The sequence below is a fragment of the Carettochelys insculpta genome, chromosome 11, assembly GCF_033958435.1.
Source record: "Carettochelys insculpta isolate YL-2023 chromosome 11, ASM3395843v1, whole genome shotgun sequence".
Taxonomy (NCBI): Eukaryota; Metazoa; Chordata; order Testudines; family Carettochelyidae; genus Carettochelys; species Carettochelys insculpta.
In genome coordinates, this window is record NC_134147.1 from 15,019,493 (window position 1) to 15,038,078 (window position 18,586).

The 18,586-nt window shown below is 46.3% G+C and overlaps 1 protein-coding gene across 1 annotated transcript in view; it reads right to left on the bottom strand.

Annotated features, from left to right (window-relative positions):
• WNT7A (Wnt family member 7A) overlaps positions 1–14,651 on the bottom strand; it is a 61,420-nt gene extending 46,769 nt beyond the window's left edge. Inside the window, exons 1-2 of the mRNA XM_075005075.1 lie at positions 14,581–14,651; positions 13,009–13,235 (exon numbers count right to left, since the gene is read on the bottom strand). Coding sequence (XP_074861176.1) covers positions 13,009–13,235; positions 14,581–14,651 — 298 coding nt within the window. The remainder of the gene's footprint in view (positions 1–13,008; positions 13,236–14,580) is intronic.
• Between the last annotated feature and the right edge of the window lie 3,935 nt (positions 14,652–18,586).

Genomic DNA, 18,586 nt, shown 5'->3' on the forward strand with positions numbered 1-18,586 from the left:
GATTACTAAGTTTCTCCCGTGATAGACAGTGACTGTGGGGAATGTGCAGGACATAGTGGATGGATTTGCTGCCATGGGGTTCCCTAACTGCTGCGTGGCCATAAATGGAATGCACATCCCCATCCTGGCACTGGGTCACCAAGCCTCAGAGTACATTAACCACAAGAGGTACTTTGCTATGGTGTTGCAGGCTTTGGTGGATCACAAAGGTTGTTTCACCAACATCAACAGGGAGTGTGCTTGGGAAGGGTACATGATGCATGAATCTTTAGGAATCTGGGGCTACGTCTACACGTGCACCCAACTTCGAAATAGCTTATTTCGATGTTGCGACATCGAAATAGGCTATTTCGATGAATAACGTCTACACGTCCTCCAGGGCTGGCAACGTCGATGTTCAACTTCGACGTTGCTCAGCCCAACATCGAAATAGGCACAGCGAGGGAACGTCTACACGGCAAAGTAGCACACATCGAAATAAGGGAGCCAGGCACAGCTGCAGACAGGGTCACGGGGCGGACTCAACAGCAAGTCGCTCCCTTAAAGGGCCCCTCCCAGACACACTTTCATTAAACAGTGCAAGATACACAGAGCCAACAACTAGTTGCAGACCCTGTATATGCAGCACGGACCCCCAGCTGCAGCAGCAGCAGCCAGAAGCCCTGGGCTAAGGGCTGCTGCCCACGGTGACCACAGAGCCCCGCAAGGGCTGGAGAGAGAGTATCTCTCAACCCCCCAGCTGATGGCCACCATGGAGGACCCCGCTATTTCGATGTTGCGGGACGCGGATCGTCTACACGTCCCTACTTCGATGTTGAACGTCGAAGTAGGGCGCTATTCCCATCCCCTCATGGGGTTAGCGACTTCGACGTCTCGCCGCCTAACGTCAATTTCAACTTCGAAATAGCGCCCAACACGTGTAGACGTGACGGGCGCTATTTCGAAGTTACTGCCGCTACTTCGAAGTAGCGTGCACGTGTAGACGCAGCTTGGGTCTGTTTAGAAGGCTCCAGAGTGATATTTTCTTCACAGACCAGAAAATGAACTTTGGGGGTATGGAAATGCCCATAGTGATTCTTAGTGATCCTGCTTACCCCTTGTTCCCTTGGCTCATGAAGCCATACATAGGCACCCTGGACCCTAGCAAGGGGTTCTTCAACTGCACGCTGATCAGGTGCAGAAAGGTGGTAGAATGTGCCTTTGTCCATTTAAAAGTCTAGTTCAGGTGCCTTCTGATCCACTTAGACCTCAGTGAAGAAAACTTTACTCTTGTCATTGGGGCCTGCTGTATTCTTCATAACATTTGTGAGGCGAAGAGGAAGAAGTTCATGCCAGCATGGGGAGCAGAGACAGATTTCCTGGACAGAAATTATCAGCAACTGAACACAAGGGCAAATAGGAAAGCACAGAAAGAGGCAAAGAAAATCAGGGACGCCTTGAAAATCAAGTTTCTGAATGACTGTAAAAGGTGTTAACTAGCATCCCACACACACGCATGCACATACCCATGCTGTTTCCTTGCCCTCCATGAAACCACCGCCAACAGTGTGACAACCATCACCACTACATCCAACCCCAAAGCACAGACCTCAAAACATGTTAACTAATAAACAGAGCTTTCTTTTTCCAACCTACAATGTTCTTTTTATTTAGGAGGCCCTAATGGCAGAGTGGTGTGTATAGGGAAAACAAAAGATAATAAGCTCATTGTTAGTATGTTAGCCTTCTGCTGGAGGGTGACTCCCTGAGGGTAGAGTGCAGGGGTCTCTGTGACTTTTCCTCCTTCATTCTGGTGCCCCAATGACAGGACGGGGTGGAATTTGTGGAGGAAGCAGGTATGGAAATAGGGGTATAGATTGTATGGGGGATGTATAGCCCCAAGCAGGGGAGGGAACTGCTCGTGTGGAGAGAGGTCTGAAATAGGGGTGCCTGGAGTGGCCGGAAGATACAGGGCCCCGACCTGAAGAGGAGAATGAATGTGGAAAAGGTGGCATGTATTGGGGGTGCCTGAAGTGGCCAGGGGATACGGAACCCCCACCAGGTGAAAGCAATAAATATGGATGGGAGGCAAGTAATGGGGCATGTAGTGGACAGAAGGTGTAGAGTTTGATTTTTGAAGTATTGCTTCCATGATCTCCATCTGCCTGTTCATTACTGACAGAACTGAAGCATGCATTTTAGCTTGATTGTCCAATTTCTCAGCTCCTCTTTTTCCTTTCCTGCCACTGCAAAATAATCTGCCATCATTTCTTGATGTGACATCTTCTTCCTCTCCATCTGGGGCAACCTCATTTTAGGGGGACTGGGGCCTCTACTCCTGTTTTTGAGACTGCTTCCTGCATTAAAAAATTTTTGAAACATTAAGGGCATTGTGGATAGAAACATTTTTATCTTTACTTGGAACAAGGAGCATACTGCCAGAATGAATGGCTGGCTGTCTCTAAGGAAGAACATATTGCAACAGCAAGGTCACTCTGTGGACTCTTAAAGCTGAAGAATGCATGATTCCAAACAAAACAATTTAAGCTCTTCTGCAGCTGGCATTTACCTTGAATGCAATGGTAATCTGTCTTTGGTTCACAGGAAAAATAATGTGGAAGTGCTCCTTCCACTGTTTGGATGGGGCATAACACTGACTGGTAGGGGTTTAAAGCAGAATGTGCCAGGATTTAAAAAAAATCATTGAAAGTCACTGCCAGCACATACACAAAACAGAGTAGGGTCTGATCATCCACCAACCTGTGGGGGAGGTGGCTGCCAGGTGCCAGATCACCCACCGGCCCAGGGGGCAGAGAAGGGAAACTGCCATGTGGCTTTATAAAACAGTGCCTTGATTTAAAAGCAGGCTGCTCCTAGAGTTAAAAAAAATCATTAAAAGTCACTACAGGCTGACCCAGGGCGGGGTCTGACCACCCACCAGTCCATGGGGAAGGAGGGCTGCCATGTGGGCTTCTTACAGCAGCACTTGGATTTTAAAGTCATGCCGTGATTTAAAAGCTAGCAAGGTTTCATGAGTTTTGCTCTGCACTGGATGGGTCACAGGCAAAACACCATTAGTGGTTCAGAAAACTTCCCGTGCATTGTAGGTTTCCAAAAGAGACACCAGACTCCTCAGAATAAGAAAAAGGGATAAGGAAAGATTGCTCATTTTGTCTGAGTACAATGCTGGAAAATTTGCAAGAAAGCTCTGTGGGGCCTTGTTTCCAGATTAGTTATGAGTGGCTTGGCATGGCAAGGAAGGAGTCTTACATGGAAGCAGGAACCAGTCACGTCTCCCCAAAAATCTCATGCAGAGCATCCAATAGTGCCTGTCTAAGACATTCAGTAAGATGTCCAAACAAGATCAGCACTCCATCCCCAGAAATATTAACAAGCTGTTCTAAGGGAAATGGACTTAGACTCTCCCCCAATGATTGCACCATACTAGTATCAGTAGAAAAAAAACCACTCACCAGAAGTGCCCTCTCCAGCATCCTGGTATGCCTCCCAAGCCTCATCCTGAGATAAGAGGATGGGCTCCAAGTTGAGAAACATCTCCTGTCTTGCAGGATCTGCTTCTGCGCTTGACTGAATCACATTATTGTCCACCTCTTCCTTGTCTAACAAATCAAACCACACTTCCTGTGAAGGAACACTCTAATGAGGTGTCAATGCATCTGTCCCCAGAATAGCATGAAGCTCATCATAATGTCAACATTTCTGGAGAGATGCCCCACACGGATCATTAGCCTCTTTGCACAGCTGGTAGTTTTGCCTCAGCTCCTTGATTTTAACGCAGCCCTGCTGAGTGTCCCTGGCATACCCTTTCTGAATCATGCTTTGCAATATCTTTGTGTACATATTGGCATTTCTTTTGCTGGCTTTGAGCTGTATGAAGATAACTTCTTTCCCCCACACTGTGATGAGGTCCAGGATCTCCTGATGTCTCCATGCTGGGGCTGTTTTGCAACCCTGGAAACTCATGGCTACTAGGTGTGCTGCAGAAGTATGCTTCTGATGTCTGCTCACCGGACTGGCCAGAGAGGAAAGGAAATGGATTCAAAATTCTGAGCTGATAACCTCTGCTTCTTGTCACCTACTTCCTGCTCACATGAGCTACGTCTACACGTGAAGCCTACATCGAAGTAGCTTATTTCGATGTAGCGACATTGAAATAGGCTATTTCGATGAATAACGTCTACACGTCCTCCAGGGCTGGCAACGTCGACGTTCAACATCGACGTTGCGCAGCACCACATCGAAATAGGCGCTGCGAGGGAACGTCTACACGCCAAAGTAGCACACATTGAAATAAGGGTGCCAGGCACACCTGCAGACAGGGTCACAGGGCGGACTCAACAGCAAGCCACTCCCTTAAAGGGCCCCTCCCAGACACAGTTGCACTAAACAACACAAGATCCACAGAGCCGACAACTGGTTGCAGACCCTGTGCATGCAGCATGGATCCCCAGCTGCAGCAGCAGCAGCCAGAAGCCCTGGACTAAGGGGTGCTGCACACGGTGACCATAGAGCCCCGCAGGGGCTGGAGAGAGCGTCTCTCAACCCCTCAGCTGATGGCCGCCATGGCGGACCCCGCTATTTCAATGTTGCGGGACACGGATCATCTACACGTGCCCTACTTCGACGTTCAACTTCGAAGTAGGGCGCTATTCCCATCCCCTCATGGGGTTAGCGGCTTCGACGTCTCACCGCCTAATGTCGATGTTAACATCGAAATAGCGCCCAACATGTGTAGCCGTGACGGGCGCTATTTCGAAGTTAGTGCTGCTACTTCAAAGTAGCGTGCACATGTAGACATGGCTATGGAGAGCAGCTGAGGTAAGCCAATGATCAGAAAGGACACATTGAGGAGCATTGTGGGATAGTTTTAGAGGCTATTAAATTGATTTTGATAATGCTGCCATCTGCACTCGTACAGGTCGACATTGTAAAATCGACTTACAGGAGTTACTCCCAGTGAATTCGACATTCCAAAACCAACCTTAGGGCCCCTTAAAATTGACCTATTGAGCACTGTGGCATAGACTGATGGCTTATAAAATCAACACAGGACCCTTAAATATGACTTATTCTCCTAAGCTATGTCTACCCTAGCCCCCACCTTTTGACAGGGGGATGCCAATGAGACACTTTGGCAGATGCTAATGAGGCACTTCCATGAATATGCAGCACATCATTAGCATAATGCCAGCTGCAGTGATTTGAAAGTGCTGCTTTTGAATCATGCACCACCCGTGTAGACAGGGGCCTTTTGAAAGCACCCCCCAGACTTCGAAAGCCCTTTATTCCTATTTGGTTTTAGGAATAAGGGGCTTTCAAAGTTTGAGGGGTCCTTCTGAAAGTCCCCCGTCTACACGGGCGGTACTCAATTCAAAAGCGGCACTTTTGAATAAGAGTGGCCAGAATTATGTTAATGAGGCACTGCATATTCATGGAGTACCTCATTAGCATATGCCAAAGTGTCTCATTAGCATCCCCCTTTCGAAAGATGGGGACTAGTGTAGACGTATCCCTACTGTAGACCTGGTCTCTGAGACTGCACACACCTTCTTCAAAATGACCTCTCATTCATTTAGCTCTATCAGTGACAGCAATTTTGTCAACTGTAAGGTTGGCAGGATTCAGCTGTTTATCACTCTTTTCTAATCATCTTTGCCTACCAAAGTTGCACTATTGCTACCTTTGGTGGTCCCATGCCAGATCCCATTTTTTGTTGGCACAAGCAAGGCCAAAAGGATTGCCCATCATGGTAGAGGTTATGGACAAATTAGTTAATGATCTTGTTACAGATGTCTCATTCATGATAGTCCTCCTTTGGTGTACAATGTCAGTCATCTTCATTGTAAGATTTTTATATTCAAATCTGCATTGAGAATCTTTTGTTTAAAGTTAATGTTCTTTGTCCTGGTACATGAGCATGGCAACAGTGCGTTTTTTTGTTTTGTTTTTTTGTATAATAGGATCCTCATGTCCTGTCTCCAATGGTTGTATTCAATGTTTTTCATAAGCATTGTCTCAGTGAGGAGAGTCTCCAAAGATTTGCCTTAAAATTGTTTTTAGTTTTGCTGTGTCATGCTGTTATGAGAGAGTTACAGGGTCTTAATAGACTTGCATTGAAGTTCTTCTCATTTAATATCTGTCATTAGATTTTCAAAGACCTAAACTGAAAATGGTTTTAGTCTTGTCAGGTCCCCAGTGCTGAAACTGCTTTGGACTTTGCCTTGTCACAGTGTAAAGGCATAACTGGATCATAGCCTCAATACAGTCATCAAAACCAGAAACATCTTTTCCTTTTGTTCTTCCACCATCACATCAGCTTAGCTTTGTAAAATTCTGTGCACATTTAATCTCCACAGGAACTAGATTAGAAGTCAGGAGCCAGTTATTTGAAAGATTAACACTCTATTCATGTCCTGTCATAGCTAGGGCAATTAGCAGGTTCACGTTTGCTCAGTGCAAGGTGTTACACATTCTGAGTTGGACTGCTAAGTGCTCAGTGGAAACCTCTCATGGTTGAATTTGCTTTTTTCATGTTCCATTGGAACCCAGATTTGAGCTTTGTGTAGTTGCAAAGGACTCATCTGCATGATCAGGCCTTTGGATCTTTCCTGACAATTCATTTGAATAGATGTGAGCAGAATCCTTTGACTGTCTTACTCTGAAGTCTTTATAGATTTGATAATGAAACATCCCTCAATGCTGAAATACGGACACCATTATGCAGCATTTCTTAATTTAAAAAACAGTCATGATTGCATCACCACATCATTGACATTAAGTGTCATGACCAGATCGACAAATTCAAAGATTAGTGAAGCCTTGTTGTTGAAGGCCAAAATACATGACATTAGACATGAAGTATATGTGATTAATGAGGTAAAGACTCACTGTGAATATATCTGGGGACCCAGCACCTGAACAGACTTATGCTACATTGATATTGAAAAAAATTAAATGGTCACTAGCTATAATCCTCTGTCCAAAACGATCTTTTAAAAAGAGATTCACAAAGTTCTATTTGACTTTCCAAAAAAAAAATTACAAATAAAAAACCTAGCTCTTGTATGGTGCTTTTCATCCATAGATCTCAATGATTTTAACAAAGGTGGTCAAAATCTTTATCCTTATTTTATAGATGGGTAAAGTGAGTCAGAGAGAAGGGGATATGACTTGCCCAATAGATCAGTGGCAGAATTAGAATTAGAACCCAGAATTCAGGAGTCACAGTCCAGAATCAACAAAAGATAAAAAATTAAACTTGTAGGCTGTGTCTACACTAGAGAATTTTATCAACAGAAGGGGCCTTCTGTTGATACAACTCAGGGAGTGCCTACACACACAAAGCATTCTGTCGACAGTGTCTCAACAGAACTCTGCATTTGTCTTGACAATGTTATCCCTCAAAAATTTGAGGAGTAACACTCTGTCAGAGTACTGTCGAGATTTCTCTGTTGACAGTAACTTCTGCCAACAGATGCTTCTAGTGTAGACATAGCCATAGTGGTTTGGTTACACTTGCACAATATCAGAATTCAGACTATCAAGTAAAGACAGAAGTAATAAAACAATTATATCCCATGATTCAAAAACTGTACCTGAGGTCACAGAAAGGTAGGGCTGTACGAGATCCCAAAAGGTCATCTGCCTAAACCATGCCTGACTGGTGTTTGTTTATTCTGGTCTCAAAAACCTCCAATAACAGGGATTCCACAACTTCCCTTGGTAGCCCGTTCCAATACTTAGCTTAGTTAGAAAAAATGTCCTATTTCTAACCTAAATCTCCCCTGCTGTATCGTAAACCAATGATTTCTTGTCCCACCTACGTACATGGAGAGCAGATGATTACAACCCTTAAGACATTTAAGACCTAATTACACAGATCCAGGGTTTTTTGCCTTTCCTTATAGGACAGCTTTTCTAAACCTTTTATCAATTTTGTTGCTCAGATTTGAACTGCTTTCAGCTTGTCCACATCTTCCTTAAAGCATAGTACCCAAAACTGGACATTATAATCCATCAAAGCTTTACTGGTGGAGCGTAAAGTAGAACAATTACCTTCCAAATCTTACTCTTCTTAATACACCCCAGCATGATATTAGCTTTTTCTTTACTGCATCACATGGTTGACTCATTCAATTTCTGATCCACTCTAACCCCTAGATCCTTCTCAGTAGTACTACTTCCTTACCAGTCTTCCACATTTTGTATCTGTGCATTTAATTTTTCATTTCTAAGTACAGTACTTTGTACTTGTCTTTACTGAAATTCATTTGTGAAGGTCATTTTGAATTCTTATCATTTTCTCAAACTGCTTGCTATTACTCCCTGCATGGTGTCATTCACAAATTTTATGAGCACACTCTCCATCCCATTATTCACATATAAATTAAAATATTGAATAGTAACCACTGATGACTACTCTGGCTTTCAACCAGTTGTCAACCCACCTTATAAACCACATGTCCTAAATTTCTTAGGAAAATGTTGCATGATACTATGTCAAAGCTTTACTAAAAGCAAGATATATCACTGCTTCTTCCACCCCACCAGTTAGGCCAGTAACCCTGCCAAAGAAGGAGCTTAACTTGGTTTGTTATTATGTGTTCTTGACAAATCCATGTTGGCTATTATTTATCATCCTTTTATCTTCTAGATCAGGGGTCAGCAAGCTTTCCAGGGTGGAGTGCCAAAATTTCACTTTTTGACCTCTTGGTATGGTCTGAGGGCCAATGATACTTTTAAAGTCACTGATAGTCATATTTACTACAGCTTCATTAATAAATAAATTAAGATGCAGAGCTTTACCATTTAAGGTGGTAGTTGGTAGCATTAGCTGGTCTTTTATTAATGCACAGGTAGCATGGCTTTGAGCAAGCTCTCAAATGCATGGGGGAAAAGGGGCGTTGCTGAGCTTCTGCCTCACATTCCAATGAAAATTGGCCAAAGTGCCACTGTTAGCACCCATGACAGGGTTGCCAACCCCGATCTAGATACAGAGGTGCTGGAATAATTTGTGTAGTGCTGGTTCTGGGAGCCACTGAACCAAACTGTAAATCTTGTACATAAAGGAAACCTCTTCAAGCCAACGCTGTCAGAAGACAGGATAGTGGGCTAGATCGACCTTTAGTCTGACAAAAAAATTTCAAAAATATTTTAGGTATTGTCCTGCATTGAGCAGGGGGTTGGTTTTGATGACTTCCTGAGCTCTCTTCCAACCCTATAAGTCTATGACCCAGTATGGCTGTTCTTATGTTCACCCTTGCCGCCCTTCCCCCGCACCTCCAGTTCCAGCACCTATGTCTAGATGCATAGTAATTGATTATTCAATCATCTACCCCCATATCTTTCCAGATACTGGAGATGGGGTTACTAGGTCTATAGTTCCTGAGATCTTCTTAGTTTCCTTTTTAAAGATAGGTGTTATGTATCGAACAGCCAACATGAATGTGCAGTTGTCAAGGTAACCTATTATCATGGATTTACATACACACTGCTCCAGTTAGCATAGAAATATATGAGTGAATCTTCACAAACTGATAGCATTTCTTATTGGGGGTAATTAGTATAGTATTAGTATATATATGCACTCGTGCTCTAATCATTTCACGATGCAGTGGTATTTCAAAAAGTTACAGTCATTTTGAATTTGCATCCTAAGCTTAGTACAAGCACAACAGTGCCACTTTAAGGTCACATGGTAGTCATCTAAAAGAGAAAGCGGAATGATGTCATGCGGTCTAATGATTTTATTGCAAATTGCAGTTGTGGGACCAGTGGTATCCTGCCTACTTCCAAGGTAACAATTATAAAGAGTCAACCATACCAAGAAGCATCAGCCTTCACACACAAATAAGTCAGTACTTCTTACATTAATACCATTCTAATGGCAATTTGGAGTAAATACAGGAAAGGAATGAGAAAGTAGAGATCTACAGCTACTGCCCATACAGAAAAAACATAAAATATTTTGAAGTTTATATTAAATTGCTTTGTTACTGTCTATGAGAGATTTCATGTTTAAAATGTCATATTGTGTGTGACATTCCTGTCCCCATCCCCAGTATTTATAACAGATGTGAGGCTCTCCTTTTATCTCAGTTATGGGCATTAAATCTGGCTTTTGTCTTTACCAGGTACAGAATTTGCCCTTCTTAATATATGGAAATATTATCTTAGATTACTGTGAATTGTAGTTCATACTAGTGCTTTACAAGACTTAGGGAGACAGAAAGAAGAGTTGATGAAGGAGTATGGAAAAACAGTGAGCAGTTTATAGAAGCCTAGGAGCTGAACTTTTTTTCCCATCTTCTTATAAAATGATATGGTCTGAATTAAAATGTGCAAGGATTTCCACACGTGCTGATACAGACAGGAAACAAGATAAAGAGGACAACCTGGGGAACACAAATAATAATAGCAATATTTAGTGGCAGCCCATAGATCCACTATTTTTCAGTGAGTTAACTCAGCTGAAACAGTTTGCACTCAAGTCAAACTTGCCATTAAAGATCAAAGGCCCGGGGATGCACTCCTGAGCTCCAAAAAGAGCTGCTTTTTCACATGGGATTGATTTTCTGATACACTTTGCTAGCAAGCAGCATACAGTATAGTTTGAAATGCAAGTGTAAACATTGTTTAAATCTGAACAGTTTTGCTTATGAATTTTAAGTTTGTTCATTGTGATTTATATTCAATCCTGGCATAAGTTCTGAAGTCAATGGAGTTACTCCAAGGATCAGTTTGGTCTGATATGTTTGAATATACCTATCTAATAAGCATTCTAATTGGTTATTAGATATGAGGTAACACTTCAAAGCTGGATCAAATTCACTTCCTTTAATATTGACTTTCTCTAAAAGTACCTAAATATAACCTACCAGCTAAATCAATCTTGAAAAAAACAGGCAGAGTTTATACAGCACACCACAGTAACTCTGCATCATTGTTGCTCTTTAGCACACACTTTTTTCTTTTCACAAATATGTACGTAACCGTTAGATCAGAGCAGTCCAGTCCTAACAGCATTTCAAGCAGAACTGTCATTGAGGTCAGTCAGATGCATAAACCAGTGGCCAGAATGAACCAACTCTATAGAAGCAATTACAGTCTTCCAGTGTAACAGGCACATTTTAAGATGTGTCCACTGAAGTTGCACGCGTCAGTATTTGGATGACCAATATGAGACATAGTGCCTGATTTTCAGCAGTGTTGAGAAAGCCATTGGCCTTCAACAAATAATCTATACTTTTTATACCTATACTTTACCCTGTTTTTGTTTTTGCATACAAATATAAGCATTAGAAATCACACACATGCATTTGAGTAATACTAAGACATTTACTTATGCCTCCCCGAGCAAGGAAGATAGATGTCAATGCTACATTCTTAATGTACCCAAAAATCCCAGTGACCTTGGATGCACAAGGAATGCCATACTGGTATTATATTTAGGCCATATCCTGCCCTGGTCCAGCTGCCCTTGAGTGGATTAAGACCAAGTGGGGTCTGAAACCAATCCAACCAAAGGGCTTCCCAATAAACCAAAGGTCCTGTACAACATATCAAACACCCCAAAACTCCTGGTGTAAAAGTGATCGTGGCATTTTCAGCTCCTTGCCTTACCAATTCTATACAAGCCCTATATAATGGCATTCCCTCCTCCAGCAGACCCTTGAATCTAACCCTGGGGGATCCTTGAGCACTCTCACAGTTTAAGCCATAGAACCCCAGATCTGTGGGCTCAACTGACAGACTTGGAACTCATATTGATGTCAGTGACTTTTTAATTGCAAATTCAGATGTGACTATGGCCCTTAAGGCTGGAATGATATGGTCAACAAACACGAAGAGGCCCTCAAGTACCGTAAGTTTTGCAATACATAGGCACGAAGTCTGTGTTGCCACTTTTGTTCAAAATTTCCTCACATAAAATTTTTTATTTTTCTGGCTGCAATTTTAAAATGTCGCTTCAGCTCTTACTACAAAAAGAGAGAAGAGAAGAGGAGAGAAGAGACTGCATGTGTGATCAAGAGATGACCCCAAACTGGAAAATCAGATTAGAACCCCTTTGACTGTGGATGTGGTTCAGACTTGAATGGCCGGATCAGAACCCGCACCTAAGGTTTGGGCAAGGTTGAATTTTAAACAGGCAGGTCCCTGTTCTCTGACAGTTTCAAAGCTGCCAGTCTCTCACCAAGTAAATAGTTATCATTAGCTTCCTGTTCTGAATAGTGGGAATCTCACATAAGGTTTTGATCCTGCAATAGTTCTTCCCTTTGGGGCTCATATTACAGAGACTGGTTCATGAGTTTTCAGTCTGTAGAGTCCAAAGCCTAGCCTCTCTTCAGTGCCCTATCTCCCAATAAAACCCGCAACCAGGTCCCGGTCCCCATGTCCTGCTGTGTGTTGTACATACATGGGGGGAGAGGGACCTAGAGAAAAGCCACAAGCTTTACAAGCATAGGACAATAGAGTATTTGGAGGCAGACAGCACTTACAGGACAAATAAGTCATTCCAACAAAGAGTACTTGAGAGGGTTTCACTTGAACTCTTCTGAGGAAAACCCACAGATAACTAGAAAAAGGGGCAGGTGAAAATACACTGAAGGGACTATAACATGGTTCAAAGAAGACCAAGGTGAGTTCATGGAGGATAGGTCTATCAATGGCTGTTAGCCAGGGTGGGCTGGGATGGTTTGCCAGAAGCTGGGAGTGGCAATGCTGTATGGATTACTTGATGATAACCTATTCTGTTCATTTCTTGTGGGGCACCTGGCACTGGCCGCTGCAGAAGACAGGATACTGAACCAGACGGACCTTTGATCTGACCCAGCTGGGCCATTCTTATGTTTTTATGTTTAGCCCTGCACTGGCTGGAACAGACTGGATGCCTTGACAGGCCTCTCCCAGCAGTAGCATATAGGATTCCGTGCCACTTCCATGTCTTTGCTAACCTTTTGGGGGACTCCAGGACCACACCTTGCCGTAACTAGTAAAGAAGTAACATACCCACTTTCAGCTCTTTTCCAAAGACCGTCCTTTCCCCCAGGGCGGAGCAATTCCAGCGCCCATTCCGGAACTGAAATTGGCATTCGTTGATTCCCATTTGAGAGCCCTCTCCGATCACTATGATAGCATCCGGTCTGCTCTGACAGATGGCCCTCTGTCGGGGAGCTAACCCCGGGATCTTGTTGCAGATGATGCTGGCCCCCAGAGCCACCACCGAGGAAAAACCCCTGGAAGGAGAAAAGAAGGGGACAGACTCAGGACCATCACCATTGGCCCAGTCCGTGGATTCCCAGGGTCGGGTCTGGTGCTTACAGGCTCTGGCGGAGGGAGGCGTCTTCTCCCTTCAAAGCGCTTTTGGCTCTGAGCTGCACACTCGTTAACCTCCCCCAGCAGCGAGCGCCTTCCCGGCCGCTTCGTTAGGCCACCGACGGCGGTAAAGGGGCTCCGGGGAGCCGAGCCCGGCAGAGGCACAGCCGGTCTCCTGCTCTCGAGCAAGCCCGGACCTTTCACGCCCTCCCCCGGGTCTTTACTAGCGGCACTGGCAGGTGGTGGCGCACACTCCAGCGAAACGAGCCCAGCATTTTGCTCCGCCAGCGCCGGGGCAAGACGAGCCCAACCCTCTGCGGGGCCGGGTGCCCCCAAGAGGGTACCCCGCCGAGCCGCAGGGAGAGGGAGAGCGCAGGGACCCTGGGCCAATTTCACGGACACCGGAGCCCACCCCCGATCCCCGCTTTTTTCTCTCTAGTTAAAAGAGAGGCGAAGAGCGCGAGGGCTTTTGCCAGCTGCCTGATCCCTCCACCCCAGCCCCGGGGCGGGCGGGCGCGCGTTCCCCGGGCTGGGCTTTGTTCTTCTTATCCTCGTTAATTTTATTAAGCAAGTAAATTAGTGCAGTTAGGGGGGATAAAGCGGCCCCTCCCCTCTGCCGCCCGCGCCCTGCCCTGGCAGAACAACGCCTACGGGTTGGGTGAGGCGTGCGGCTAAGGATGATGCGCAGCGCCAGGTGAGCGCCCCGGGCTGGCGCTGGGGCGGGTTTTGTTGCTCTCTGGCAATCCCGCATTATTTGTAATGACTAACAGCCGCTCCTTGGACCGGCCAGCGCGGGGGCTGCTCTGGGAGGCTGCAGAGGACGGGCGCAGGTCTTTAGATCCCCGCAGCAACCGTCCATCAAGTGGTTTACACCTGGGCAGAGGCTTTCCCCAGCTCTCCCGGGGGAGGGAGCCGGCGGCCACTCTCTCGGGCCCGCTCTCACAGGTGTCTCCCCGCGGCCGCGCGTGGGAACGCGGAGTTTGGTTTGATCTCAGGGGACACGGTAGGTAGGGAGCGAGCCTGGAAACAACCCCAGCGCATTGCCATTCCAGTCATGCTTCCGGCACATCACCCATGGCTTTCACATTCCCCAGCTCTACACGGAGCTCCGCGGATTCATCTCAGGGCAATAGCGCTGCTGCCCTGCCCCTTTAAAAAAATAACAAGTCTTCCAAACTTTCCCAGTTAAATATTAGCAGGTCTGGACAGGTTGGGCAGCGCGAAATCATGTGGGAGGATTGTTGGTGTTTTTTTTAAGTTACTTACCCAATTTTGATATATACAATCCCTAGGCTCAGAAAGATATGGAAAATCCAGCGCCTTGTTTTCCTGTTCATATTCCTTGTTTGCTGGGCTTCAGACCACCCTGCAAAACGATGCCTCTGATGCTATTCGTGCTGGTTAATTTCTCGTTGCCTCAGACAGTGCAGCTCCGGGTCAAGGTAGCGCAGACAAAACAGACCGCCCCGCTTGTGATCTGAGCAGGCAGTGTGTTGGTAAATCCCAAGAGACAAACACCATATCCCTCGGCTGGGTCTGTCGCTCGCTCTCACTCACTCACTCGCCCGCCCTCCCTCTCTCTTTTCCTTTTTATTCCGGATTTGTATGCCTGTCACACGTACTACTTTAGTGCTGGGAATGGATCGGCTGCAGTGATCTCTGCGCGCAGCAGCTCTGAATCTCCCCTCAGGTTCAATGTTACTGTCTCTATCTCGCTCTCGCCTCCCTCGCCTCCCCCACCCCCTTCTCCAGCTACTTGGGCGTGTTCTCCAGAGGCGGGAGCTGCCCAGCCGAGGGGTGGGGGAGAAGGGAGTCAAACAGGCCACCTGCTTTTGGAGAAGGGACAGCGATTCTCCTCCGTGGAAGGTGGGTTTCTGCCGCGCTTCCTCCGGCCGAGGATCAGGGAGCGGAGCACAGACCCCACTGCGCGGCAGGTTGAGCTCCGTATCAGGCACAGCCTGGGCAGCTCGGAAGAGACCCCGACCAGGTGCAAACCTGCGGGCGCTTTATCCCGCCGGGCTGCGCCGCGCGGCCGGTTCCGCTCTCCCCTGGGCGCCGTCGGTTCTCCCTTTTCCCCTCCCCGGCACACGCGCTTAGGGGTTTCCACGCTCCCCGCCCCCGGCCGGCTGGTGGGTGGCCCTGTGCCCTGCCAGGGCGGGCAGGGGGCTGGCTGTCATGTGCGCCTCGCCTCCTTGCTTCGCTGGGGCGGGGGGGCACACACGGGTTGGTGCCCTGCGTTTGCCACCGCCCCAGACGCCCCCCGCCCCCCTGCTGCCTGGCCGCTTTTTATTTGTCCCCCCTCTCCCCGCCCTGCGCCCCCAGCCCCTCGCCCCGACTTCCCAGTCCGGGCCAGCCAGTTACCGCCGCAATCAACCCCCCACCCCCCGCGGCCGGCCGCGGCGGCAGCATCCCGCTCCGCCCGGGGCACGGCTTGGGGCGCACAGCGCCTGGCCGGTTCAGCACCACTGAGCGGCGGATTCCTCGGAGCGGGGCCATTTAGATCCTATCGGCTCGCACAGAGGCCGGCGGGGTCCCCGGCCGCAGCCCGGGGAGAATAGCCCCTTGTCGCCTCAGTCCGTTGCGGGCTGCCCTTCCCGCTCCTTCTGCGGTGGGTTTCTTGGAGGGCAGAGATGGGGGCGGTCAGGTGTCCCGCTAGGGGCTCCTCATGTCACAGCAGAGAGGAGGGCTTCGGATCAGGTGTCGCTGGGAAAACCCAACTGGTTGTGTCCCCCCCTCCCCCGCCGGGAGAACAGCCGCCCAAAGCTCTTCACAAGTTGTGCTGTGCAACCTGGCTGAGGCAGTTGCCACTTTCACCTAGGCTGGTTTCCCTTCCCTGTCTTAGCCTGCCAATTGCCTGCTTGGCGGGAAGACTATGTGCCCATTCCCACAGCGTGAGCCCCTACTCAGCCCTCGTTTGCTAGGGGTTTGGGGTTTTTTGGGAGGGGGGACGGGTGGGTAATGCAGCTGTTTAAAAGACTGAGAAGGAGCTTTCAACAATGCTCGCTAGTTGGTGTGGGGGAGCTTTGTGTGATCCTATTTGCGGGAATTAACGCGGATAGGGTGGCTTTTATTATCCACTTACATATACCAGGCAGGGAGGGTTACCTAAATGATAACAGGGGTGTGGTACTGGAATTGTTCAGCTCATAGCTCTTTGCCGAAAACAAAAAAACAATGATAGGGCTTCCGGGTTGTTACTAGAAAGATGAATTGAAATAACAACACAGTAAGTTTGAAAAGTTTGGAAAGGAGCAGAAAAGCGATTTACGAACGTCCTATTAATTCACTGATCTGGTGAATCCCAGTTTATGACTGGACACTGGTATTAGAGGGAATATCAGCTGTTTGCTACTGCAAAATACACACTTACCCCTCACGCGTTTGCTTACTGAACTGGGCAGCTGTACCCCACGACCACTATTGCTCACACAACTTTGAGGAGTGCACATGCGCACTGTGGGCGTGGTTGGCCTTTGTGTGTTGGATATAACTAAAGTTTCATTTTTATCTCAAGGTTTGGTTTGGTTTGTGGCTTTTTTGTGGGGGCTGGGACAACTAGTGCCTTAGGTATACATTTAGACTGGTTCAGATTGGATGATAGCTTTTCTGATAGGATAACAAGCTATGTGGATAAAGGGGAAGAGGTGGAGGTGGTATACCTAGACTTTAGTAAAGCCTTTGGTACAGTATCACGTGACCTTCTGATCAGTAAATTAGGAAGATGCAGCCTAGATGAGGCTACTGTCAAGCGGGTGCATAACTGGCTGGATAACCGTTCACAGAGAGTAGTAGTTCACAATCATGCTGGAAGGGAATAACAATGGGGTTCCCCCACGGTCAGTTTGGGGGCTAGTTCTGTTCAATATCTTCATCAATGATTTAGATGATGGCATAAAGAATATGCTTATCAAGTTTGCAGATGATACCAAGTTGGGAGGGATTGCAAGTGCTTTGGAGGACAGAACCAGAATTCAAAAAGATCTGGAGAAATGGTCTGAGGCAAATAGGATGAAGTTCAATAAGGACAAATGCAAAATACTGCACCTAGGAAGAAAAAATTAGTTTCACTCATACAAATGGGAAGGGGTTCCCTAGGAAGGAGTACTGCAGAAAGGGATCTAGGTGTCATAGTGGACCACAAGCTGAATATGAGGCAACAGCGTGATGATGTTGCAAAAAAAGCAGACATGATTCTGGGATGCATTAACAGGTGTGTTGTGAGCAAGACACATGAAGTCATTCGTCCTCTCTACCCTGCACTGATTAGGCCTCAACTGGAGTACTGAGTCCAGTTCTGGGCCCGGCCCCACATTTTAAGAAAGATATGGAGAATCTGGAGAAAGTCCAGGGAAGAGCAACTAAAATGATTAATGGTCTAGAAAATATGATCTATGAGAGAAGACTAAAAGAATTGGGTTTGCTTAGTTTGGGAAAGAGAAGGCTGAGAGGGTACATGATAGCACCTTTCAAATACCTGAAAGGGTGTTACATGGAGGAGGAAGAAAAACTATTCTCTTGAGCCTCTGAAAATAGAACTAGAAGTAATGGTCTTAAAGTTCAGCAAAGAAGGTTTAGAGTGCACATTAGGAAAAAAAAATCCTGTTAGGGTGGTTAATTACTGGAATAGGTTGCTTGGGGTGGTTGTAGAATCTACATAATTGGAGATATTTAAGAACAGGTTAGATAAATATGGAAGAGGGATGACACAGATGGTGCTCGGCCCTGCCATGAGGGCAGGGAACTGAACTTGATGATCTGTTGAGGTCCCTTCCAGTTCTAGAATTCTGTGATTCTATGACCATCTCTGCACCTTGTGATCAAAACAAAATAAATTATGGAAAAACCCACAAACTTTACACATGCATATGAGAGAGAGAGAGAGAGAGAGAGAGAGATGTATTTGAAGGGCAGGTGAATGAAAAGTTTGTTCTAACAATACCTAGAAAGAAGGTAAGTTTTCTTAGTAAATGCACCATCTAGTGGAAGAAAATGCGTCCTGCAGCTCTCCTTAAATGTCAACACCTGTATATGAGAGAAAATGATGAGTAAACCCCTTTGGGGATTTGATTAAGATGATCTGCGTTTAATAAAACTTGCAGACCTCAGAGTTCAGGTAAGACAGAAACATTTTGGTGGTGTTTTAAATCACTTACTGATGTGTTGGCAGTCTAGTGTGCACTACAAAAGATGCTGCTAAAGAGAGGCTTTTTTTTTTTTCAAAAATAGCAGTCAAAATTAGTACCTAAGATCAGCATCCAGCAGCTCCAATTGA